The 26,298-nt window shown below is 48.3% G+C and overlaps 1 protein-coding gene across 4 annotated transcripts in view; it reads right to left on the bottom strand.

Annotated features, from left to right (window-relative positions):
• Positions 1 to 26,298, bottom strand: part of SNX29 (sorting nexin 29) — a 394,246-nt gene that overhangs the window by 131,754 nt on the left and 236,194 nt on the right. For all 4 annotated transcript variants that reach the window (XM_045542623.1, XM_045542624.1, XM_045542625.1 and 1 more), the window contains one exon: positions 12,751 to 12,867. In XM_045542623.1, coding sequence (XP_045398579.1) covers positions 12,751 to 12,867 — 117 coding nt within the window. The remainder of the gene's footprint in view (positions 1 to 12,750; positions 12,868 to 26,298) is intronic.

Here is a 26,298-nt window from a genome sequence, read left to right as displayed (position 1 = left end):
TAAATGCTCAATAAATAGCATTTCTCACCCCACCAATCCCATACCCTCCCTTCACATCACTGCACGACAAAGACAACAAACAGGAAGGCGGACACAGGACCCATTCCCTACTTTTGAGATTCCATCATCCCTGTAGTCTCTCTCCCAGGGCACCACAGGGCACCCTCGCTGGCTATTCCAAGCAGAGTGGCACTGGCACCCCTGGGAGGAACGGGACACTACAGCAAGCTGCCAGCCTTCTCACTACCTGTTTTCTAGACCCATCCAGTTGTGCGATGCGGCACAAGGACAGCCCAGCTCAGCCCGGCTCCCCTCCCAACCGGTGCTAAGACACCAGGAACTGAACTATGAATTCAGTTCCCACATGTCCGTGATGGGAATCTAGATGCTGCTGTCTCTCATTTGGTCTTTCTTCTGGAAAAGGGAGTGATTTATTTAATTTTTCACCCTTCGACTCTTTACTTATTAACACTGAGCTGGCGCTGGCATTGCCATGTGTTTGGGAATGAGCAATGGAGCAAGACCCTGCCTCTAAAAATAAAAATGAAATTAAGAATTCTAGATGATAGTGGCTCTCAACCCCAGCTGCATCAGAGTCACCTAAAACCACTAGGGATGCCCAGGCCCCACTGGAGGGGTCCTCCTTCCGATCTGGAGTAGAGCCCTGGCATCAAGACACCTAGCAGTCCCGAGGGCTGCCTGCTGCGACCGAGTCTGACATGCTCTGAACTTCCCAGTGGCCAAGCAGCGCCCTGACCGAGGCCCACACTCACTCTGTCAGGGAGTCTAGGAGTGTTAAAGACAAACTAGCACCAAGCTGAGGCCACGCCAGCACTGCCAAAACAAACTGAAAACGGGAGCAACCTTCCCCTCCTGAGAAGAGCCCATGTTGTGTAACACCTGAGTCCTGAGCCCTCTGAAATCATCCTGCCACCAGGGTGACATGTCTCACCCTACGGGAAACACGGACCCACGGGCTGGACAGAAACATCTCTCTGGGCAATCCTCTGTGGGAGTGATCTCCTAGAATAAGAGATTCTGAGCAACAGACACGTAGAGGTTACAGTCTCTGGCAGTGGCCTGGGTTCAGTCATCACAGATCAGCTCACATGGGGTCTCCTCCACCAGGGTGCAGATGGCACAGGTCTGGGTGACAGGGACCAAGGCTTGCTCTTGGCATTACTGGGGCCCAGGCCAGTGCCTGGCACAGGGAGGATGCTGTTAGTACGCAGTGAAAAAATAAACGAGGCGCCATCCAAACTGGATCTTGGGGAACAGGCCAGACTCGGACCACCACCTGGGGGTAAGGCCCGGGGCAGAGGGGACAAGCCTCTGCTAGCAGCCCTTGTTCCTCCACACGCAGCTTCTCCTGTTAAGCTCTGGCTCTTTCCAACAACCACTGCCAAAGGCAGCAGTGCTCTCTGTGACTGAAGGATGATTTCATGCCCCAAATGGAAACCGTTTAAATGGAGACATCAGAAAAAATCACGAGCAGATGACATTACAATAGCTCCTGATACTTGACAGCAAGTGACAAGGGAAAACAGCAGTGCTGACCATCTTGAGACAGATAAATTCACACTCTCTTGTTGGTGCGTGGCATAGAGTGTTTAGTTTCAGTGGAACTTACCAAGTATTTCCTGGACATCCATCGTCAGGATGCTATGGTGAGAAGTGGGAACTAACATTCATTCAGCACACACTTAATACTCTATACCAAGCAGTGGGGACACAGCCAAGTATAAAATGGACAAAGGGGGAGACAGGAAATAAATGACTTCATGCCAAGTGGTGATATGTGCTAGAGAGAAAAATAAAGCATGAAAGCAAGTGCTATGTTATTCTAAGTTATACTAGGTGATACTTTACCCCCACTCTGGTTGATTTAGAGATGCCATCTGATTTAATTTAAGCCTCATGCAACTCTCTTTGGTGGGCATTCTTGTCCCCATTTAAAGATGAGGACATGAAGACTCTGAAAGAGGAAGAGGTTTACCAGCTCCACCACTCACTAGTCATGGGGACTTGGGGACATTTCCTATCTTGTCTGTGACTAGTTTCCTCATCTCTAGAATGGAGACAGGAGTACCTACACCTCATGGGCTTGCTACTGCATGTACACACTCAGAATAGCATTTGGTATATAACAAGTGCTCATTAAATGTCACTTGTAGGTAGGAGTGCGAATGCCACTCTCACTTTTAAGGACTTCATTATCTCATCAAGAAGCCAAAAGATACACCCATGAAACTAGGGGATGCAAATATCACGAACGAACCGTGTTGACTTATACCCCTTTTCCCTAACAGGCCCTTCCTCCTGACCAACTTCTACTCATCCTTCAAAACTCACGTCAAACATCTCTTCAAAGCCTTCCGTGACATATCCCAGCTGTGAGACACGTCACCGTGGCTCCATTACACCTGATATGTTCTTTGTTGATTCACTCATTCAACAAATATGTATCAAGAGCCTACCACCTACCAGACCCTCATACTCCACTGTAATTATGTGTTGACGTGTCTGTATTCTCCACTGGAGGACAAACTTCTTGGGGATCGAGAAAATTAACTGGGTGTAGGTCCACAGAAAAATTAACTAATGAATAAACAAAGAACAATGTAAGAAGAGTAGACAGAAGAATGTGGTGGCTCACGCCTGTAATCCCAGCACTTTGGGAAGCTGAGGCGGGAGGATTGCTTGAGGCCAGGAGTTCGATGACAGCCTCAGCAACAGAGCAAGACCCGATCTCTACAAAAAATGCAAAAATTAGCCAGGCGTGGTGGAGCAAGCCTGTAGTCCCAGCTACTCAGGAGGCTGAGGCAGGAGGATGGTGTGAGCCCAAGAGTTTGATCTGACTGTGAGCTACAATGGCACCACTGCACTCCAGCCTGGGTGACAGAGCAAGATCCTCTCTCAAAAAAAAAAAAAAAGAAAAAGAAAAAGGTAGATAAAATGAGTAAGCCAGGAGAAAAAAAGGATTACTCAATAGTGACAAGGCCACTAAGGGCTTTTTCAAGTAATGAACTAGACCTCAAAGGATCAGAAGATCAGGAAGAGTGTAAAGCAAGGAGAAGCCAACACATATTCACCACTAAAGAATGCAAAGTCTCAAAACAATCTGAGCAGTATACATGATCTCATTTGTGTTAAAAATAGGTAAGTGTATTATGTATGTATATATATGCCTGTCTATATGTAAACGCATAAAAAATATCTGGAAGGATATATACCCAACACTTCACGGCAGGATCTCTGGGAGAGGGACACTGTTCTTGTACTCTATATAGTTGTGCATTATTTAAGTTCTTTCAAAAATGTATTTTTATATTATTTATGTAATTTAGGAAAAAATTTTAAAGCATGTCTGTAAAAGACAAAAGGTGGAAAAGCAAAGCAGTGCAGGGAGAAGGAACAGGAGGAACAGGCACTAAGGCGCAGGCCTCGGTATGAAAGAGCCGACAGCGAGAGACGAGAGCGAAGGTGACAGGTCCTGCTTTGGCATCTGCCAGATTATTTTTAAAACAAAGCTAAAAATAACCTGCACTGCCCCGAGGCACCGGTGGCAACAGTTGGCTGCGGGCTCTGCTCTAAAAGGGCAGGGTGGTGACTCCTGCCGGCCAAGGCAATGACACTCCTGGAAAGCATGAAGAGAAGAAAGCCACTTCCCCAGACAAGAAATAAAAATCCAAGGGGGCCTGAAGTTCTTTATCAGAAGCTTTGGCCATGCCAGATCTCAAACGCCTGGCTGGCAACCTCAGTCGCATTGCAAACCACAGCCGCCTGCTTTGGCGTGGACAAAGCCCTTGCTTTTTGGGTATCTGGGAGAACAGCCTTCGAAATCTGGACGACAGAATCATCTTGCTCAGAGAGCAGAGCAGCAGCTCTGCAGCCCTCGTGGACAAGAAGCTCAGAAGTGCTGGAGGGTGGGCAATAAATACCAAGATGGCGCCCATGCAGTTTCCAAAAGAACAGTCAAAGGGAGCCAATGGTTTGGCTTTTCACAACTAAATCAAGGATCCCTATACCAAAATATATCTGTTCTCATCTAACCACATAAGCTGATGGTCTCCCAGAAAAGAGACGGCAACGTATCTAGGCACAATCTGCTCTGGATCCCACAGACCAGCTGGCCAGGGAACCAAACTCCATGAGGCATACAGCAAAAACAGCATTGATTTCTACTGACGATTATATAAATTCACTTCAGGGAGATGGGGGAACCTCCCAGAACAAGCTGTAACATGCCCTTGTCGCTGCCCAGAGTTAAAACTGCTACTGCCCAGCCCAGTATCCCCAAGGTAGTGACGGTCAGGAGAGGAGGAAGCAGAGATCAGAGATGGGCCTTTATTTTTTAAGAAAGATTTTTTTTTTAATAGGAAGATGTCTTTAAACAAAAAAAAAAAAACAGAAAGTCATATGCAACTGATGAGGAAGGTATGACTAATCAAAAGAGAACTCAGAGAAAGAAATTTATTAAATTAAGAAATAAGTATATATAGAGGGTTTGTATAATCATGTGGTTATTATGTATCCTTGGAAGTAACTGTGTGTGTTGATTTGGCAGAAACAGAATAAATTAAATTAGGATTTAGATGGCTATGTCTTGGTCAGTAAGATTTACAAGGCGTAGCTGAGACAGAACAGAAGAGGCTGGAAGATTCCACAGTTTTAGGATGACAAAAACGAAACAGCCAAGGCCAACGCCACAGCCTGACCCTGGGGAGAGAGGACCTGGCCTAGACCAGCCTCTTACGAGTCCCGTGTCGTTGCCTCAAGCACAGGACCCCCTTTTCCGTGCTCATGACACCATATTGAGACAACTACATGCCAACAACACGCAATGACACGCACACTAGGCAGGAGCAAAGCAACCCAGGGTCTGGAGTTTGCTACCCGGAGGAGGGGCAGGGGCGGAGTCTGGGAGCAGTTTCCACAGAGGACAAACCCTGAGATCAGAGTGGACTTATTAATACTTCTTATATAAATAAGCATGGGCCTTGTTTGTACCAATAACAAGTGTATGTCATGAGCTCAGGATTTTGATTAATCCAAGTCTGTGCACCTGGGTCACATGAAATCCGAAGAACGAGCTCATTTCGGGAAGGACTTGGGTGGTAAATAAAAGGAGAAAGGGGACCTGTGGGCCCCAAGAGCATCTTGGCCGTTGCCGCCTGTCATTTCTCCCACGGGCAGGGCTGTGAGCAGCATTCGCACACCTCTGCTGGGGAAGAGAGGAGACATCACAAGGAGGGGTCAGGAGTCCCCTCCTAATCCAGCAGCGGCAGGAAAGATCTCAGCGTTATGCGGTCAGGACCTCTGTCTTCATGCCAAATCCCAGTGAAGCCAAACCAGAAAGAGACACAAGTCACACGGAACGTATTCCGGACTTTGCGCTCCTCAAGGGCAGGGACTCTATCTTCCACGCCTGCTCCGTGTAAAGCAGCCACACAAAACACAAGTGACTGACAGGCAACATAAGCCAGTGCAGAAAATTCCTCCCTCAACTCACAGCTGAAGTCATTATGTGGCACGAAGTTTATAAATCTTGATTATTTTGTACCTTGCCAATGCTTCCTATTTGCATCAATATGGGACCAGCTTTGAAGCAAAGCTTGCACACACTGCATCTGCCAACAGACACAAAACCCTGATCTTAATGGAAATGTACTTTCAAAGTTCCACACCCATAAGCCTTGGGTATCCCGGCTCTGCCACCCAAACCCTCAACTCCAGCTCCTCAGGGCTCCCCGTGGAAACCTTCTACCTGTGGCCATGAACGAGCCGGGCAAAAGGGCAGGAGTTCACACAGGCACAGCGGAGAGAGAACTGAGATTTCAATAACCTCCCCAACGCCCAGGTCCAGGAAGCGTCTGCATTAACATCAAAGAGCCTGTGATCACTTGAGCTATTGCCCATTAACAGAAAAACATGGCTGGGCCCAGAAAGGGGCTTTTATTCTCTGGCATGGAGAGGTTTAAAGTGGGTTCTGCAAGCATCTTTCCAAGTGGTTTTGTGTCAAAAACTAATATTTCTGAGTTAAGCCTCTATGTGAGATATATTTTTAGTAGCCTCTTTTAAATGGCACTTTTAAAAATAATCTCCTTCAAGGCGGCAGACGATTAAAACAGGGATGTCCAAGTGCCGAATCATAAAGCCTCTTATAATGTGGAATGCCATGTTCAGTGCTGCTGTGGGGCCGCGGACAATTCGGTACTTGATCGTTAGATATTCGGCAAGTGCCACCCAGCTGAAAAATATATTTCCTATTAAGCTTCCCTGCTTAAATAGCATCAGCCCTCAAATGAGATCACTCCCTCTGAAGGCTTTAACGAGACCAAGAAAGGCCCAAGAAGCATTTCATCTTAGGGGAACCTTATTACAAAACTTGGGACAGGTTTTTTCCATCTCCCTCATCCCTGAATTTTAAATCACTCGTCTTTCTCTGGCACCGGCTCAGCATTTCGACAGGGGAGGCGAGGTGTCCCACGGAAACCCCAGGCAGCCCGCAGAGAACCAGCAGAAAGTCGTGATCCCGAGGGACAGGAAGGTACCTTTCTTTCTGGTTCACGGAGCGTCACCCCAGATACTGGTCAGATTTCTACCTCACGTGTTCCACAAGCGATTATGAGCACCAGGCTCTGAGAAGAGGGAAATGAAGACACAATCCCCATCTCAGGGGAGCTCTAGGTCCACAGGGGAAAAGAGAGAAGTCAACACAAAGTGATAACGCAGAGTGACAAATGCCCGGCACAAAGCGCCACAGCAGCAGGGTCGGGGTGGCGGGCTGCGCGGGTGGGGAGCCGGCAGGAGGGCAGAGTCCGCAAAGGCATTCGTGGAAGCCGATTCTACCGTAGCCCACTTCACAGGGACCCTGCACAGAACGCAGAAGTCTCAGATGATGAAGAGGAGACGTGAGGGATTTGTGGTTTTCAGGGCGATTGCAATGAATGGCGATTAGCATCACACCGCAGAGCAGCCTAAATGTTTACTGAACTTGAGACAATGGGAGGGGGGAGGCGGGGGAGAGACAGAGAGGGACGGCCATGGAGAGACTCAGGCATGGGGGCACGGACGGGCAGAGGGCCAGAAACAGACCGACACGCACCGGGGAAATGAGAGAGACACGGAGGGAGACAAAGTAAGAAAGGAGCAGAGAGAGAAACAAAGGGACAGCCGGGGAGAGAGAGGCAGACACAGAGGAACAAAAAGCAGCACACAGGGACAAAAGAATAACAGAGAGAGGGACAAAAACAGAGAAACACAGAGTGAGAGAGAACAGAGAATACAAGAAAGAACCAGAACAAGCTGCTCCCTGACAGCCAAGGTCAAAAGGGCCCAACGCGCCCGGGAAACACAGCGCTGTTCCCCGCACGGCCCGGCCGGGCTGGTCAGCGGCGGGAGGCTCCCGTGCACCCACGGCCGGGGCTCCGGGACAATGCGGTAACGCAGGCTGTGAGGACCTCCCTGCTAGCTGCGCGCTGGTATCTAATAGGACACGCAGCTGCCCTGGCTTTCCCAAACGCACTCCTTGGCAAACGGTTCTGAGAGCGTCGCCTTAGAGAAGATGTTCCTTGGGGAAGTAACTTTGGAAAATGCTGGTGTGTCCACCCCGCTTAAAGAGGCCTGAGGCACCCTCTAGCGTGACCCCTGAGAAGCCCTCCAGTAAAGGCGACTGTTGAACTATCTTTAATCCAACACGTTTCAAGCTTGTTCCATCATAGAACCCTACCACCCCCTTTTTTAAAAATATACAAACCAACTACATACACCCCTCTGAATCACACTGTTCTGCTTTTGGGAACCTGCCTTCTGCAGGTTCCAAGTTTCCAAAGAGCCCTCTGACATCCAAAGTGATCAGTATGCTGCTTCAGAAAAAAAACTAAAAAAGCTTCTGATGTACAAAGTGAGAAAGAGAAACAAGAAAGCGAGAGATTTTCTGCAGGTAGGGAACAAGAATGTTGAGAGCTTCATCATAAAAGCATGTGAAGTTTTAAAACTACTCACAGTGCTATGCCTGAGCACCACAGACACTAAATTTTGCTTGAATCGGAGGGAAAAAAAAAAGAGAGAAAGAGGCATGGCAATATGGAATAAGAGAACCCCGGGTTTGCATTCAGGTACGGCTGTGAAGCTGGGTGCTTTTGGGTGACTCATGAAACCTCTCTGTACCTCAGTTTGCTCAGCTGAAAAATGGACCTAATAAGTAAATTATATACGACTGTTTGCAGGGTAAAAGTATAAAAACCCTCGTCAAACACCAAGCGTACAGCAAAGGGAGGCCAAAGGGTGGTCCCCTCACCAAACAGACAAGGGAGGGGACAGGTGAGAGTGGAGGGTGGGGAGTGGGGACAAGCCAAAAGGATGATGCTTTGAGTCAGGGCAGCGACCCCGGAGACCTCAAGTCATACCAGGCCAGGTCAGCTTTCCTGCGTAAGTGGAGGTGAACAGAAATGGGACTTGGGACAGAGAAACAGAGCCCCACGGAAGGGGCAGAGAAAAGGGGGATCCAGCTTGCATTGTATGAAGTGAGCCCACGTCCGCCTCCCCCACGGGAACAAGCCACATTGAATGAGTCGCTTCGCCTTTAGCTCTGGCTGCACTGTGACTTTAATCCGCCTCTACGTTTTGCAGTCTTACAAGGTTCTATATTTCCCTGTCTCCATTTATTATTGCAACTAGGAGCTGTTCTCCCAGAGTGTAATCAAATCCTGCTAAAAGGTAAAAAACTCCAGCATTCACTCACATCTTACACCAGAAGAAAAGAAAAATAATGAGAAGAGAGTCCTAAAAATATTTACAGTCAAAAAAAGAAAGTGGAAAAAATTCAACCCTTAATCCCAAACTCCTTCTCTTTCAAATGAGTGACTTGGCTTAACTGTATACACAGTAATACAGGTTGACGATCCAAATGGCCAGCTCTTCCCCATGTAAAAATCTGACATCCGAACGCTCCAAAGAGCATCTCCTTTGAACAACATGTCGGCACTCAGAAAGTTTTCGATTTGGGTGCATTTAAGATTTTGGATTTTTAGATTAGAGATACTCAACTGGTGAGTATAATGCAAATATTCCAAAATCCAAATGTGTATGGATTTCTCCCACAAACAAGGAGGCAATTGATCGATTCTGTAGCACAGTGGTACCCAACCTTTTTGGCACCCGGGACTGGTTTCACGGAAAACAATTTTTTCACAGACTGGGGTAGGAGGTGGAGATGTTTTCAGAATGATTCAAGTACATTACATTTACTGTGCACTTTATTTCCATTATTATTATTATTATTATTATTATTATTACATTGTAATATATAATGAAATAATTATACAACTCACCATAATGCAGAATCCGTGGGAGCCCTGAGCTTATTTTCCTATAACTAGCGTCTAGCTTATCACCTTCACTTGCCACTCACTGATAGGGTTTCGATATGAGTCTGCAAGCAGCTGATTTATTACGATCTCTGTGCAGTCAAACCTCTCTGCTAATGATAAGCTGTATTTGCAGCAGCTCCCCAGCACTAGCATCACCGCCTCAGCTCCACCTCAGATCATCAGGCATTAGATTCTCATAAGGAGCCACAACCTAGGTCCCTCACATGTGCAGTTTACAGTGGGGTTCGCGCTCCTATGAGAATCTAATGCTGCCGCTGATCTGACAGGAGGCGGAGCTCAGGTGGTGATGCAAGGGATCAGGGGCAGCTGTAAATACAGATGAAGCTTCCTGTCACTCACCTGCCGCTCACCTCCTGCTGTGCAGCCTGGTTCCTAATAGGCCACAGACAGGCACCGGTCTATGGCCCGGGGGCTGGGGACCACAGCTGTAGCGGACACCAGCTGGGTGCCCTCCAATACAATGCCAACACCATCTACCTGGAAATGGCATCAGATCCCACAGGCTGAGGGCTCAGTCTTACAAGACCGCCCACCTCTTGTGATGCCAATCAATGAAAAGGGCCAGGTTGTTTGACCTGTGCTTTCCCCTGTTTTACCTGTGCTTCTGACCGAACAGCTATAAATGGGGGCTCTCATGACCCCCTCCCTTGGGTCCGATTAATTTGCTAAAGGCAGCTCAGAGAACTCAGGGAAACATTTACTTAGGTTTTCTGGTGTATTATAAAGGATATTACAGAGGACACAGATGAAGAGATGCATAGGCCAAGGTATGAGAAGGGGCATGACATGGCTTTCATACCCTCTCCAGGTATTTCACCTTCCAGAAACCTCCATGTGTTCACTATCCAGAAGTTCCCTGAACCCCATCCTCTTGGGCCTTTCATGGAGACTTCACCGGATAGGCATGACAGAACCATGGCAACCATGCAGAAATGTGATTGGACAAAAAGGGTGTGATCTAATACTAATCGATTGAGTGGCAAAACCCAGCAAGGCCTGTCCGTTCAGATCCTTCTTGGCCTCTGTGTGCAGCATTCCTTCCTCCAGGGCATGGGGCAAGACCCTCTCTGAAATGGGGATCTCATGACCTACAATCAAACAAGGTAGATCAGAGAATTTCTTCATGGAAAGGCAGGGGATGATCAGAGTCCTACCTTGGGGAGAAAAAAGGAGCAGGTGAAAGGAGGACAGGAAAAGGTCAGGGGGCATCTGTTTCCTGAGGTCTGCTTCTGAGTCCTAAAGCACCCAACATCGTAACGAAAGACTGGAACGAGGGCTGTGGGAGTTATGAGCCAGGAACCATAGATGAAAACCTATATAAATGCACTCTGGTATCACAGCAGGCACGTAACCGTGCTAGCAGGAACTCTCGCACGCTGAGAGAGGGGTCATAAAGCGGTACTTTTACTTTATAATATGGCAAAACTCAGTAAAGTTTAAGACACCATACACTAAAACTCAGCAATTTCACACTTAGGCACTGACCTTAAGGAAATCCTTATGTAATGGGCCTCGGAATTGATCGCAGATGGCTGCTAGTGTCACCAAGAGAGAGACAACAGACACTGGGTCTCCTGATAGCAAACACCGCCCAAAAACAGTCACATCATCAGCAACATTAAACCTGAATCCAGGTCTCTAGACCCAGATGCCACTTTAAGGAAATACAGGAAAGGGCAGAGCACATCAAATAACACTACAGAGACACAATCTGCAAAATTTAGGTGGAGAAAAACTTTATAAGCCAAACCCCATGTCTTTAACACATAAAGTGTAAGAGAGAGAGAGATGAGGGAGGACTCTATAGATGAAAAGAAATGTAAGACAGAAAAGTCAAACTCATGGAGACAGAAAGTATTAATAGAACAGTGGTTTCCAAGGGAGGGAGGACTAGGGAGTTAGTATTTAACGGGGACAGAGTTTCAGTTGGGGCAGGTGAACAAGTTCTGCAGGTGGATGGTCGTGACGGTTGCACAACACGTGAATGGACTTGATGCTGCTGAACTGTAGACTTAAAGATGGTTAAAATGGTTTATATATATTTTACCACAATTTTTTAGGTTTAAAGAAGAAGAAACATAGAGACACACCAGCCAGTTATAATGTGTGGATCTTACAGACCCTGAATCAAAAAAACTATAAAAAGTTATGAGACAATTAGAAATGTGAACACTGATATTTGATGATATAAAGGGATTACAGGTAATGGGGGCAATAATGATATTGTATTCATGTTTTCCTATTTTTAGAGATAAATACTAAGATGTCTATAGAGGAAATAACACACAGTATTTGATTCAAATGATACGGAAAGGAGGAGAAAGCAGATACAGGTAACTTGAAACAAGACTGGCCACGAGTGGTTCAGTTTGACAACGATACACAAGAGCACATTACACTTACCTGCCTAACCTTGGGGTACTTAACATTTTACATAATAATGAAGTCTTCAAATGAAGAAGTTACTACACTCATGCACAAAAGGACAAGTGTTATAGGCTCACAGCATCATGGCTTATGACAGCAAAACACTAGAAACATCTCAAATAAGTCTACAAACACAAGAATGAATCGAAAATATTGTGGTATTTCGCTCAACAGAGAACTACAGAGCCAAGAAGTGAGTGCATTCGATCAGTGGATCTCAACCAGGGGTGATTTCACCTAGTTCTGAAAACTAAGGGACATGTGGCAATGTCTGGAAACATTTGTGGTTGTCACATCTGGGCAGGGGTAGGGGAGTAAAGCAACTACTGGCCTCTAGTGGGTAGAAAGCAGTGACGTTGCTAAACATCCCACAATGCTCAGAACAGCCCCCACGACAAAGGATTACACAACCCAAAATATCAACAGTGTCGTGGCTGAAAAACCCTATACCATCTATGTGGGATGCTCCTCAAACCATAGCGCTGAATTAAAAACAAAAACAATTTGTAAACAGATATGTACAAGTAATGTCACGCAGGTAAAAGTTATGTAGGCAAAACCAAGCCTGTTTACCGCTCATATAAATTTAACTACACAGTAAAACATGAAAATATGGAGGGGGAAGCTATGTGCCCATTTCAGAATATGGATTACTAGAGGGAGAACCGTGAAATGTCACTTTGGCAGAATTTGTAACATTTTGTTTCTCCTATCCCCTTCCACCTCGAAAAAAGCAAACGTGGTGGAGGTTCATGTAGGTAAATCTGGTCAGCGGGGACACAGACGCCCACTCCCCTAATCCCGGTGCTTCTCTATACCCTGGACATCACTAACAATGACCCAGCTAGGCAGCGGGGCTGTGGGCAGCGGAGGCTGCGTGGACAGGGAAGAGCCGGGAGCAAGGCTGACCTTCCTGTAGGACACTTACCGGTCCCCGGAGGTCGATGAGCTCCTGCCTCATCTGGGACACGAGGGCTTCCTTGGCCACCAGGGCTCTGTGCAGGCGCTCGTTGAACTCGATCAGCTCGCCATGCATCTCCGCCACCTGGAACACAAGCACCACAGCGTGAGGGGTGGAGGCAGACCTGCCCAAGTGACCTGTCCAGCCTTCCCAGGCCCCTCCTTCCTGCCATGTGTCAGCAAGGCACGGGCAGGTTGCTGGGGTTAGAGCCGAAAACACTGCTTACCTACGAGCCACGCAAATCCACCCAGACGCTGAATTCGTTTTGACCTGCTTGGTTTTAAGATTTCAGAGTCAACAAGCCACAGTGTATGGTCAGAATAGGAGTGCATCAGATCATTTTTGGACCTCAGGCTTTGAATCTTAATAAAAGAACACTTCTCGAAAAGGCTCTCTTTCTGATTGAGTTGTGCCTGTCAAGAATTTTCCTGCTAATGGCACCATGAAAATAACTCTGACCATTCTGTTCATCAGGTCCTTGGTCCTCAAAACCAAGAAAGCAGAACCAGAGCCTTATCAAGGCTAGTGACAATGGTGACAGACAAAACCACAGCATCACAACTACCCATTCACTGTTTATTCTATGTCAGGATAAATGCTTCCCATGCCCTCTGCAAGGCTGCATCACACCAGTCCTCTGAGGCAGATGTTGTTACACCCACTTTACAGAAAGAAAAACAGTGCATTAGAATTTAAGGGGATTGCTCAGGGTCATACCACTAACAAAGCACAGACCCTGGAGCCCTGGCTACATGCTATGATCCCCCCATTACACTGTGCCCAGATGCAACCCATTCAGGCCTCCTGTGAGCCGCTGGATTTTTCCAGATCGAATTATGCAATACTCTCAGCTGACCCTGAATAAATTAAAAAAAAAAAAATGGACGTAGCTACAGGTAGCCTACAACCAGCACACAGACTATTCAACTGTAATTTATTTAAACAATTTAGAGAAATGTGAGATCTGCTATATCCTCCAAGAACCCTTAATGAAGAATCTTGTAAGCATCTTAAAGAGAAGCCCCCAGAATGTGAGGTCAGGCAGACCCTCACCCTGCCTACCCCTCTGTCCTTCCTAAGAGAGATCACCCTGTAGTCTACACCCGAGACTCCACATAAGCACTGCTACACAGTGTGCAGTGCATACTTGGCACGAGATGTAGGAGACACTGTCGGAATGAAGAAGGGATAGAGGGAGAAGCTTTGTGGAAAAGAGGGGTCTCTAAGCTGCATCCCTTCTCCGGCAGAGTAAGAGGGGGCCCTCCTCTCTTGTTATATAAACAGTAAGTCACAGAAGGAAACACACCACAATATTAACGCTAGTCAAAGGATACCTTTCCTTCCCATTTCTTCTACTTTTCCTGATTGAGGTTCCCATTCAGCAGTGAGAGAAACCACTTAGACTCCTTAAAGAATTAAAATTCCTCACCTGAAATAAAAAGGCACCATTGTGCAATCAACAGCAAGTGATTAGGCGCTGCATTGTCATCGGGGTGCTGCCATTAGCGGCTCTGCAGTCCCAGAGGTGCTGACCTCTTTCAGACCAGTGTGAAACGCTAAGTGAAAATGGCAGAGGACACCGCTTGCAATTAAGGGAGGGAGAATAAGTCACTGCGCCTTTTCACCAGCTTTCTTCTTTGTACAAACCTAAAATTAATATTCCCCAGTTGCCTTATTCCTTTTGGGTAAGAAAAGCTTACATTGATCTTCTTTTGGCCCTTAACAAACAAATGCAGTATCACTAATAATGCTCACGCGGACCCTCCACGCAGAAACCACACAAACCCTCCCTCGGGGCTGTAAGCCCATTCACCGCACAGCAAGCAGGAAATACAGGCTGCCAGTACTGCTGCTAAATACCTGCTAATGTGCCCCCACAAAATGCAAGCTTTAAATAAATGCCACTGTCATTTCCAAAGCAAAGCAGGGTTCTGTGTTTTCTTTTTGTTTTGCAGTGGCAGCCAGAGTGTTACAGCAGTTTTCCATAAATGCATAAAACATTGAAAAATCCCAGCTTCAACTGGTGTTTATCATGAGCTGTCAAAACCCTGGTTCTCTTCTGCAGCCAGAGGAGCAGGACTTGACCGCATCAGACAAACTTTTCATTTCACTAAGGAATGGAAAAAAACATCTGACCGAACTGAGGAGATAAAATTTGATAAGAATTTCCAGCAACCATTAAAACCACAATGTTCACTGTTACTAAGCTAACCTCTGAGACTGAGTTTTTACATTATACAGCCCTACCTACAGCCATCGATATAAATGGCTTTCATCTTGCATAAACCATACTAAGCTTACTGTTCCTTGAATAACTATTTTCAAACTTCAGTATAACTGGAAATAAATTCAAGACTCAGAAAGAGCCTCCTCGGAAGAGGAATGCGAGATCACAAACAGTTCCCATTATCATAAAAATAACAATAGGCTGCACAACCACTGCCTCTCAGAATTTTTATTAGGCTCTGGGGGTACTCACAGGTCTCATCTGACCTTCTTATTTTCAGCAGCCGCAGAGAATCACAGGGAATAGGCTATGGAGGGAACGGCTGCCTTTCCCTCCATTGTCCCCAGGCAGGCAGAGGCGATCTTCTCAAAGTAACATCTGATATTGCCACCTGCTGTTTAATACCTTCCATGCTTCCACTGGCCTAAGGTAAAATCCAGACTCCTTCAAGATGTGGCCCCAGCCTCTCTCCCCAAACCCATCTCTCCCACTCAGTGTCTCACTAGTGTCACTCAGCCCCCGTGGGCCTTCTCTGTTCCATAAACACCTTGAGTTCTGGGATGTCCCCTGTAGACAAAGAGGAGGCGGGCATGCCCAGCAGGAAACCTGCAGGTGCGAAGGCTGGCACCTGAGGTGGGCGGGGAGGGCCTCAGCTTTGGTGCCAGCCAGGCCTGGGCTTGATCAGTTACCGGCAGTGTGCTGGGCGCAGGCCCGAGGCTGTTCAGCTACAAAGAGGGCATTAAAAACCACAACCACCTCACCGGGTCACTGTGAGGATGACAAGAGAGGCTGCACTTATGCTCAGCAGCATGTCTGGGGCAGGGTGAGCGCTCAGGGAGCCAGAGAGCTGGTTTTGTGTGACAGGTGGCACAGAAGGAGACACAAAGGAAGCAGTGCACAGGCAGCCTCCGGAGGCCAGACGGAAAAGGGCCCCAGTGTGCTGCACCAAAGCCCCTGGACTGCCGTGGGGAGATGCTGTCCCCCGAAGTGAGCACATCAGAGTTGCTACCCATCTGCCAGGCATGTGCTAGGTTCTGGGGGAGGGGAGGGTACAGAAGTCACACAGTTCAAATGCTCTGATACTTGCTAAATTATGCTAGAGCAGGGGGAGAAGATGGGCTGTCAGGGAAGGTCTCGTCCAAGACATAACATTCAGGAGTCACTTATCCAATGGGCCCTGGCACGTGCGAGACAGCCTCTCACAGCAGATCCACACCCTAAATCCCTACTGGGCACTTGCCATGTCCTCCTGCCATCAATGCTCAGAGCCAGTGTGAGAGTCTCCAGTGTTTCTTTCTACCCACAGTTGTTATGGTCCATGAAAATTAATCTGAAGGCACTTAAGGAAGAGGTGCCATTTGACAACACTAATGACAGTGACAAATCAAAATACGCTGACAAGAGATGATGTAGCACCAAACTCACAGCTCACCGTGGACCTAAGGATCGGAAACAGTCTCAATTCTCTGAAAAGACCCAACAAGAACATCTGGCTAGTAGAAGATGTGGTCCCTAAGTTGTGCTTGGAAGGTGCACAACTTACCACTAAGTAAGGCACAAAGGCTTATGAGTCACCACTTGGGTTTCATCCTTTCCACTGGAGGGAAGAAGGTAGAAAGATTTAATAAGTTTAGGTAACAAGGCCATTTGGCAACATTCTTTTTTTTTTTTTTTTTGAGACAGGGTCTTACTCTGTCACTCCGTCTAGAGTGCAGTGGAGTCATCATAGGTCATTGCAACCTCAAACTCCTGGGCTCAAGCGATCCTCCTGCCTCAGCCTCCCAAGTAAGCTGGGACTACAAGTGTGTGCCAGCACGCCCGGCTAATTTTTCTATTTTTGTAGAGATGGGAGTCTTATTCTTGCTCAGGTTGGTCTCCAACTCCTGACCTCAAGTGATCCTCCCACCTCAGCCTCCCAGAGTACTAGAATTATAGGTGTGAGCCACTGCTTTGGACAATTTTTTTTTAAGAGATAGGGTCTTACTCTGTCACCTAGAAAGAAGTGCAGGGGTGTGGTCATAGCTCACAGCAGCCTTCAACTCCTGGGCTCAAGTGATTCTCTCCCCTCAGCCTCCAAAGTAGCTGGGACGACAGGTGCACCTCACAACGCCTGGCTATTTTTTTTTGTTGTTTTTTAAAGAGATGGGAGTCTCACCATGTTCCCCAGGCTGGTCTCAAACTCCTGGCCTTAAACAATCCTCCCACCTCAGCCTCTCAAACCACTAGAACTACAGGAGTGATCCACATTGCCCAGACAAAATCTATCAAAATTTTAAAATTATTCACCTTTGACTTCGAAAATCATTGCTGGGCAGTTATCCTGCCTCCTCACTTGCACATGTGTTCAAAATATAAGTTTAGCTCCAAATGACTGGAACCTACCTAAATGTCCAACCAAAGGGGACTGCTTAAATAACTCAGGATTCTGCTACTCTGCTACTGACTGCACCTGTGGCAGGCAGCACTAGTCAATCACTGTGCGTCTTCCTCAAGACGACACTCAGGCAGCCATAACCAATCCATCAGTGTGCTGGCCTGCAGGATGACACCTATTTGGTAGCCCTGGCCTGAAAGACTGCAGAAGGCATCATCGGGAAGGTGACCTTTGAGCCGGGCTTTGGGTAATGATGCCTCTGGAGCTTCAGAGACTGAGCGATTCCTTCCAGCTGGATTATCAGGGAAGATGATCTCCCAAAATAATGTGGCTGTGAGACAGCTTTTAAGTCTGTGAAAATACCAGGAATTATCATAATCACCTGCCAAATCATGAAAGGATTATAAGTTTTTCAAAAAAGCCTCTGGCATTTCCTTTCATATCAGAATGTTCTCTCAATCTAATCACATCCAAGTAAATCATGCTTCACCCTCCTTTGGCTAACAAATTAGACACTTCCTGATTAATTCGACCAAGACACCCCCCCCAAATTTCAATAGCAACTGAGGCTCTTCTGGTCACATATCCAAATTCATCAAGAACAATCACTTAGATACCTCAGAATCTATTTAAGTTTTATGAAACTCACAAGCTGTTTTCTGGCCCTATTTATACTGGCTGTGGGGAGGGACCTGGAATCTCTTTCTGTGATGATTACATTGCACCTGCCTAGTTAAAAACGAGCCTAAGCCAAGTGCCCGCTTCGCCTTAACGCACCTTGGAGCCCCAGCCCTGGGTAAGCCTTCTGCAGGCATTAGTCATGCCAGCTCGTGTAACTCGCAGCCTCCCAGCAGGGCGGGCACAGCTGCCTTGCCGGTGAGGCTCAGAGGCTGGGTCATCAGCCTAAGGCGTCAGGGTCAGGAAGTGACAGACTGGGGATTCGAACCACGCCTTGATAGCCCTGCTATCTGTGTTCTTTGGACTCCACCCTGAGTATGGTAGAAAGCTGGCCCCTTTAATGGTTAAAGAAGGCAAGTTTGTCCCTCAGAGTGCAGGGAAGTGTCTTCCAACCCAAGCTCATCACTGGGAGGGCTTCTGAAAAACGCAGATTCCTGGGCCTCAGCCCTAGACATTCCAGTGCAATAGACTGGAGGAATCCAAAAGAAGTGCTTTTTAAAGGCCTCAGGGGCCGCAATGATCAGTCAGAATCGGGAACCACTGGCAAAGTCCAAGGGGAAACCACTCACAGACTTGACTTTGAACTGCAGCTGGGCCACTCCCTGGGTCCTCAGCCGTAAAACAGGGATGTCACCGGAGCCAGCGCTCTCCTCCTCTGAACTCTCCCTGATACGAATAAAGCCACGAGCCAAAGAGAAATCGCATGAGCCCTGCCTGCCAGCAACAGATGGCAGAACAGTCGTCCCTAGGTACGCTCGGGGGATTGGTTCCAGCACTCCCCACGGCTACCGAAATCCACGACGCTCAAGTCCCTCATCTGCTCGCCATAGTGTTTGCATATAACCCACGCACGTCCTCCCATGCACTTGACATCATCTCTACAGCACGTATAATACCTGGTACGACGTCAGTGCTGAGTAAACAGTCGCTATACTGTATTGTCCAGGGAATAATAAGAAACAAAGTCTGTACATGTTCAGAACAGATGCATTTTTCCCCAGAATATTTTTGACCCACAGTTGAATGAATCCACGGATGCGGGACCCACAGACAGGGCACCTGTGTGTGTGGATGTGTCACGTGCAGTGTTGTGACTCTCAGCAGTGGCACAGCAAACGTGTCTACACTAGTGCTGTAGACAGGGGGCCCACGAACTGAGGCTGGGATGCCAACTGTTTGCTACCGGCCTGAGATAAAAGAAGAAAGGAAATTGAAAGTAAGCATTTAGAAATGTTTAAAGTAATTTCATATTGTCACGAAACCCAGGAATTTCATAATTTTTCTAGATTTTTTTGTATTGTACAAATGTGTCAGTCTGCAATGAATTGAAAATTGTTTTAAAAACTGGTTCTTCACAGATAGCTTGAGACGCACTTATCTACAACACATGCTGTGTTTGAAGCAATGTCTGGCATTAATAATTATGAAAAACGATGAAAAAAGGAAGCCAAAATACAGCCATGTTTGGATAAAAATCTTAAGAGAGTTGGAAGAAAAGATAAATCCAATGCTCTCAACATCTGTCATTCTTTTGGATGCATATACAGGTTGAGTATCCCTTATCCGAAATGCTCTGGGCCAGAAGAGCTTTGGATTCCTGGCCCCTGGCACCGTGGAGCCTTTCGCAGGGGTACTTCATCATGCCCACTTGCTAGCGGAGGCTCAGGGACTAACAGTCCAAGGTCACAGAGTTCACGAGAGACAGTAAAATCTGAACCCCAGTTATTGCAGCTCCAAAGCCCACGCTCTTCCCATCACAGGAGTTATGGTTTTAATGGGGGGAAACACCCAGCACGAACAGCTGCTCCATTCATAAAGGCAAACTGTTCTAGCTCTGCCACGGGCCGCGGGGTCCCGTCCTCAGTGTTGGTCCTCAGCTCTCCCGACACGCGGCCTTTCAGAGGACACACAAGTGAGCCGAGGAGACACCTACTCTCCTGCCTCCCACTGACGGCCCTCGAAGAGCAAAGGCAGAGTACACAGGAATGACAATGTTAACATAGCGGCCAGCACCTCCTTGATGGTGGTTTGAGACAAATGAGCGATGACAGGAGAAAAAAAGCAAAACAAAATCACGAGTTCCGGCCCTCTGCAGAAAGACGCCATCGTCTGAGAACAGTTCGAGAGGCGTTTGCACGGGGTGGGGGCTGTTCAGCAGGTCCCCGTCCATCCTCACCCGTCCCTCAGGGCGCTACCGGGGGGCCCGTGCAGAGGAGCGGTTGAGGCACGAGCTCCGGAGCCCGGCAGTTGGGGATTAAAACCCACTGTTCCCCCCTTCGCTGATGTGACTCTGGGCAACTGCTTTCACCTCTCCGGCCCTCGATTTCTCATCCATAAAATTAGGTTAGTAACAATGTAAATTTCGCAGGACATCTGTGAGGTTTAAATACGTTACACAAGTGCTTAACTCGGGGCTTGGCATACCCCAAGGACTCCACAAATGTTAGCCGTTATCCTCCCGGTAAGAGGCACCCGCAGAGACAGCCAGCGCCACTGGTCCTGCACAAACTCACGTCCTTCGTCTCTCCCAGAACCGTTCCCATCCCTGAGGCCAACCTTGTTCAGAAACTGCCCCCTCACGCCCAGACAGACAGCACAGCCTCCCCGCCGTCCCAGCACCTGGCTGATGCCCAAATGGCCCCTCAAACCAAAGCTGGATCATGCCCCTTCTCTGCTTAAAACCCTTCAATGACGTCTGCACTTTGCTTCAAAATTGTACTGGGGGGTGCGCTTGGGGGAGTCAGACTGGCCTCGGGTTGACGGTTGCTGGAGCCGAGTGGGACTTTGTAAAGGGCACACAGAGGTGCATTATACGATTCTGTCCACGGTCAAATTTCTCCACAATCCAAACGATTTACAAAATAATCCTTCAATGGCTTCCCACTAACTTTCTTGGCATGGCATAGAAACAAGAGAGGAGGGAGAGGTGGGAGGAAAGGGGAGAAAACACTTCAAGTCAAGGACACTGACCACGTGAGAACATGCCTACGCCCCCACCTCCCTCCCACACACACCTCCTGAAGTGCTCCCTACCCTTCAAAGCTTAGCCCGAATCTCAGTTTACCCCCCTGCCAACTCCCTTCACCCATGCATCCGACTTCTCCATAAATGATCCCTCGGCAGTAGTAGCAACAGCAGTTGCTGTTTTCTGAGCACTTACCGCATGTCAAGCACGTCAGGCTCAACACAAAGGCTCTTTCGTGCAAATATGAAAAAGATGTGCCCTCTGGGTGGCCACAGCCCCACGGGGCCCGGGTTTGGTGGGTGGAGCACAGACGGATACAGCTCCCACCGGTCTCCCCACGGCCACATGCCGTCGTGCAGTGTACAACTTGCACAACTGCACAGAGGCCTTAGACATCATGCCAGGTGCTAGTGTTGCTCCTATTTTACAGGGGAGGAAGTTGAGGTCCACGGGGACCAGAACACTTGCTGCCCATGGTCACGTGGAGGTGGCTGCAATAGCTGACACCTAGACTCACGCTCCATCTGTTACATGAAGCTCCCACAGAAGGAGGTGCGGTGCCGCCACGCCAGCCTCTGTGCACGCCGGCAACAACACCGCCTCCTGGGCAGCTAGAACGCAGGCTCTTAGCCAACTCCCCAAGCCTTAGGTGGGACCGCTGCGAGAGCCACTAACGACACCAGAGCCTTCCAGGGCTTCGTCTTGCCGGATCAATGATGGAGGGTCAGTGGCCGAGAAGGGGGCAAACGCTCCTTTCTGTTCACACAGCACACGAGGTGGTTTACCTGGCAGCACACAATGGCTGTAATTACAGCCCATTACAGGTATAAAACACTGCGCTCGGCTGGGCCTGGGAAAATGGGTCAACAATTACTTTAGAAGGCTGTGCTGGCCTCTCCTTTCAAAAGCACTGTGGCTGGCTGGCTTGCTCACGGAGGACGACTATTAACTTGCAAGGACCTGAGAGTCGGGCGGCAGCTCACCGACGGCCTCCTCTCCACCTCAGCCTGCTGGGCCGGTGGCCGAGGAGGAGGGAGAGAAAGAGTGGGGGGAAGGTGAGGCCATCGTTGTTAAGAGCAGACGTTTACTGAGCACGTGTTCGATGCCAGACCCAGTTCCAAGCCCTGTCCCTGTGTCAGCTCACCCACATGGCAACCATATGAGGCCTATCCGTGCTTGCTTCTCAAGAAACTCATCTTCGTTATCTAGAAATTCTCAGATTCATTCAGTCAACAAGCATCTATTGAGAATCTACCAAGCCCTGTCTTAAACACCCATGGATGTAGCAGGAAACAGGAGATAAAAATCTCTGCCCTCCTGGCTTCTGCATTCTAGCTGTGACTCCCTCTGACAGATGCGAGCAAACAGAGGCTTGCAGAGCTTCAGTCCTCGTCAAAGCTAACAAACAGAGGCCTTGGGACCGGAGACAGAGCCCCTTCTCCCAGCATCACACTGGATAATTTCTCTCTGTCGTGGGGTCCTTAGTTTATAAACTTCCTTATCTTGTGAGGCCAAATGCACCTCCCTGCACCGCTCTGGAACCCCTTACTTGCTTATTCAGTCATTCATTCACGTTTCCTCATTCATTCAACAAACGTTTTCTGAGCAACTGTGCGCCAGGCCCTGTCCTGGGCTCTGGGTGTCCGTGTGACCAGCACCCTGGCTCCTGCCCTCAGGGAGATCCCTGTCTCATGGGACACAGGTCAACAGTTCCCAGACAGTGAGGTCCCTGGGAAGGTGAAGGAGAGGTCCCCGCCGGGCCAGCGGGGGAGGGTCCAGAAGAAGTGACAGTAAGCTGAGGCTGGAGGGCAGAAGAAAGAGATCAGCCAGCACGAGGCAGGGGGACAGCTTCAAACCCAGGCTCTGCCATTACACGGCCCACCTGTGGCTCACCTGGCTCCTGGCTCCTGGGCTGTGAAGTGGGGACCCATCCTGTCGAGCGGGATTTTAAACAGCGGAAGATGTGACTTCAGAGAAGCCAGCCTGGCACAGAGCAGGGGCTCACCATGGGGCAGCTGCTTCTTATTCCTGAGAATTGGTTTCGAGACCCGGCAAGTTATACAATATCATGCAGCTAACGCTAGCTCCCCAGTTCAGAAGTTTTTCCAGAAAATATTTCGCCCCAAAGTGCTGCTTTTCCATTTATTTTGCATGGGTGCTGGAAAGCACCGATTTTCAAATAAAGATGTAAATTCTGAAATTACGTGGCTCTTTGTCGTATTCTAATGTCTTGAGAAATCCGTGGAGGCCAGGGTGCATTTTTAACCATATTCCTTGGAAGCAATACGCAGAGACCTCTTGAATATTTCAGCCACAGCTCAATAAATTATGTCCAAGTTTCAAAAGAAAGACAGTAAATGAAAAAACATTAAATTTTATGAACACCAGAAATGTTTTTCTCCCTCGAGAGTCCCTTTCTCATAGCAAATAGCGCTCACGTAAAGCTGAGAAGAGCCCCCTTCAGGAAATGACTGCCTTGCTCCTGCCAGGGAGGGCTGTACGGCCATTTATTGGCGCTGAGCAGTAATTTGTGAACACAACTGTGCTCAAGTATGAACGAGCAGTGTGGAGTAGTGGTTTGGAGGATGCACTTGGAGATGGATGGTCAGGATTCTGTTCCAATCTGCCAGTAACTTGCTGGGTGACCTTGGGTAAGTCATCCAACCTCTCTGGGCCTCAGATTCTACATCTGAAAAATGGGGGCGATGGGAGCACTTATTCCATAGGGCTGTTACGAGGATTGAACGAGTTAATGCATAACCGGGCTCAATGCACGATACCACGATTCTGATTCGTACAGCTTCCATCGACACAGGAAAATGTGCACGTCCCTAAAATTGCTTTAAGCCCTATGTCCATGACAATGGAAAGACAGGAAGGTACAGTTTAAAACAAGAACAACACAGAGTTTAGAGGCAGACAGACTGGGCTAGAATCTGGGACCACGTGTCGCTGGTTGTGCCCCCAGAGCAGGAGCTATTACTCCTGTACAGTGCTGAACGTCCCCAAGCCTCCCCGCTTCACCGGCAAAATGGAGATGGTAATCTCCTCCCTCCGAGGGGCACCGTGGACGTGACTGAGATCGTTTATGTCACAGTCCCGAGCACACAGCCTTGCTCTCGGCAGGCAGGCGGCAGACATTGGTGACCTTTCTTCCTTCGCAGAGGGCCAAGGGAAATGAAACTTTTTCTCTGGGTCACTCGAGCCCCCGCGACAAACTCAGTGAGGATAAACGTGAAAACATCACCTGCTTCCCTGCTGGGGCTGCCCCCACAGAGCGGCTCATCAAAGGTGATCTTGCTCTGTGTTCTGCTACCTGAGCAGTCAGCGTTACAAGATCACACCTACGTCCCAGCATCTGGTTAAAGAGAGTTCAGGTTTTCAGCAGCATCTACCAAGCGGGGAGCAGGGGGCAGGGGTGGGGGGTTAGGCCTAAATTTCTTCACTTTCTGGCACAAAGCACTGAGCTGGAGTATCCAGGCAGCTGTGAAGTCACCAGCCCACCGCTGTTCTAGCCGCACAACAGAAATGACATGGAGACAACAAACGGGTCCTGTGGCCGAGATATTGGTGCTCACCAAGTGCTGTAGCTGCTCCCCCAAGTTTCCCATCCCCCTTTGCACAACTGGGCACAGGCCTGTGACTATTCCGCCCAACAGGCTCCAGGCAGAAGGGACATATGTTGCTTCTGAGTCACAGCATAGGACTGCTAGTATGCGAGCCTGCGCTGTCCCTTCCCCTGCCACGCTAAACAAGAAAGCCGTCTTCTCCAGATGGTGTGGCTGCAAGATGGGGAGCTTCTGCCAGCCCAGACGCCCGAGTCACTATGTGGAGAAGAACACTCCCACCCTTGCCCTTGGACAGCCCACGTTGGACACACTATATAAACCAGAGATAAACTTTTGTTTTGTTAAATCACTGAGATTAGGGATCATTTGTTACTGCAGCAGAACCAACCCTAACCTGACACAAGCTTGACAACCCTGTATCTTCCTAGCCCTCTCAAAATGGGCCTGAAAGCATGAGGAAAGGCACAGAGGCCACAAACGTTTGCTGCAGGAAGCTCCACAGCAGCCACGGGCAGTGGGTATCATGACACCCTTTCTACTGAACACGAAACTGGACTCAGACAAGTTAAATCATTTGTTAAAGGTCGTACAAGTAACAAGTGGTGAAGTCGGGATTTGATCCCAGGTCTATCCACCCCAAGGCCTGTGTTCTATCTACTACATGTGCTCAGGAAGTACTTTCTGATGAACTCCACAGTCCGCAAAGGCCCCAGTATAATCAGATATCTCTGTGGGCTCTAATGATAGTAGCAGCCATAGGCTGGATATATTCCACGTGCCACACTCTTTTCTGGGTCCTTTATCAATGTTCTTTCATTGCAATGGCCATCTCTCTTCGAGGCATTATGTCTATTTTACGGGTAAGGAAATAGAGGCTCTAAGAGACCATAGAAGAGTTCTCATAACAGTGAAGTAATAAAGAAAAAAATGCTGACAAAGATGGGCGAAGGGGATAGGGCCCTTTAATAGAAGAATATTCCACATAAATAGCTATCTAGCAGGAGACTGAGCAACTCTCCCTGTTGGAGGATCTCAAGCCTTGAAATGCCCACAAAGAGGCTTCAGTGCCCAAGATAGCAAACAGGATTCTCAGAGATGTTTGCTCCTGGGTGGGGGAAGCGGGAAAATAATCCCTTCTGGTTTCTCTCAACTGTTCTGGAGGTTCCAGCCTCTTGTCTACCTGGCCACCAGGTACAAGTGACTGGTAATAACCTCACAATGCCCCTGAGCAGTCACTCTGTACCAGGTGACTCAAAGACTATGTCTCCGGAACTCCAGATTCAGACACAGATGTGACCTTGAGCAGGTGACATGATTTATGCAGACGCAGTTCCTTGTCTGGGACAGCGTTTACCACCACTTGCTGCCCAAGAAAGCTAAGAAGATAAAACAGAGAACAAAGATTCTCAAAGGCGTGGCCGAGGCTGACACTTGTCAGTGTTCCCTTCTTATGCCCTCCGAGGTCCCCTCCAGCCCCAGCCTGGGGCCGAGGCTGCAGGACAACAACCTGTTTCTCTTGTACCTTGATCTTCCAATCTCTAAAATGGAAAAATAAATGACCTATAATTTGTCATCCTTTAAGGATACACAAAGAAGTGCAAATACCACCAGTTTAAGTGCAAACCCTGGGTAAAGAAAACACCGTGCTCTAGTGACTTTTCTCTGGGGGGACAGAATCTTAAGGTATGAGAGTTACCACAAC

This window comes from Lemur catta, chromosome 2 (genome assembly GCF_020740605.2).
Source record: "Lemur catta isolate mLemCat1 chromosome 2, mLemCat1.pri, whole genome shotgun sequence".
NCBI lineage: Eukaryota > Metazoa > Chordata > Mammalia > Primates > Lemuridae > Lemur > Lemur catta.
This window is presented reverse-complemented; position numbering and strand designations above follow the sequence as displayed.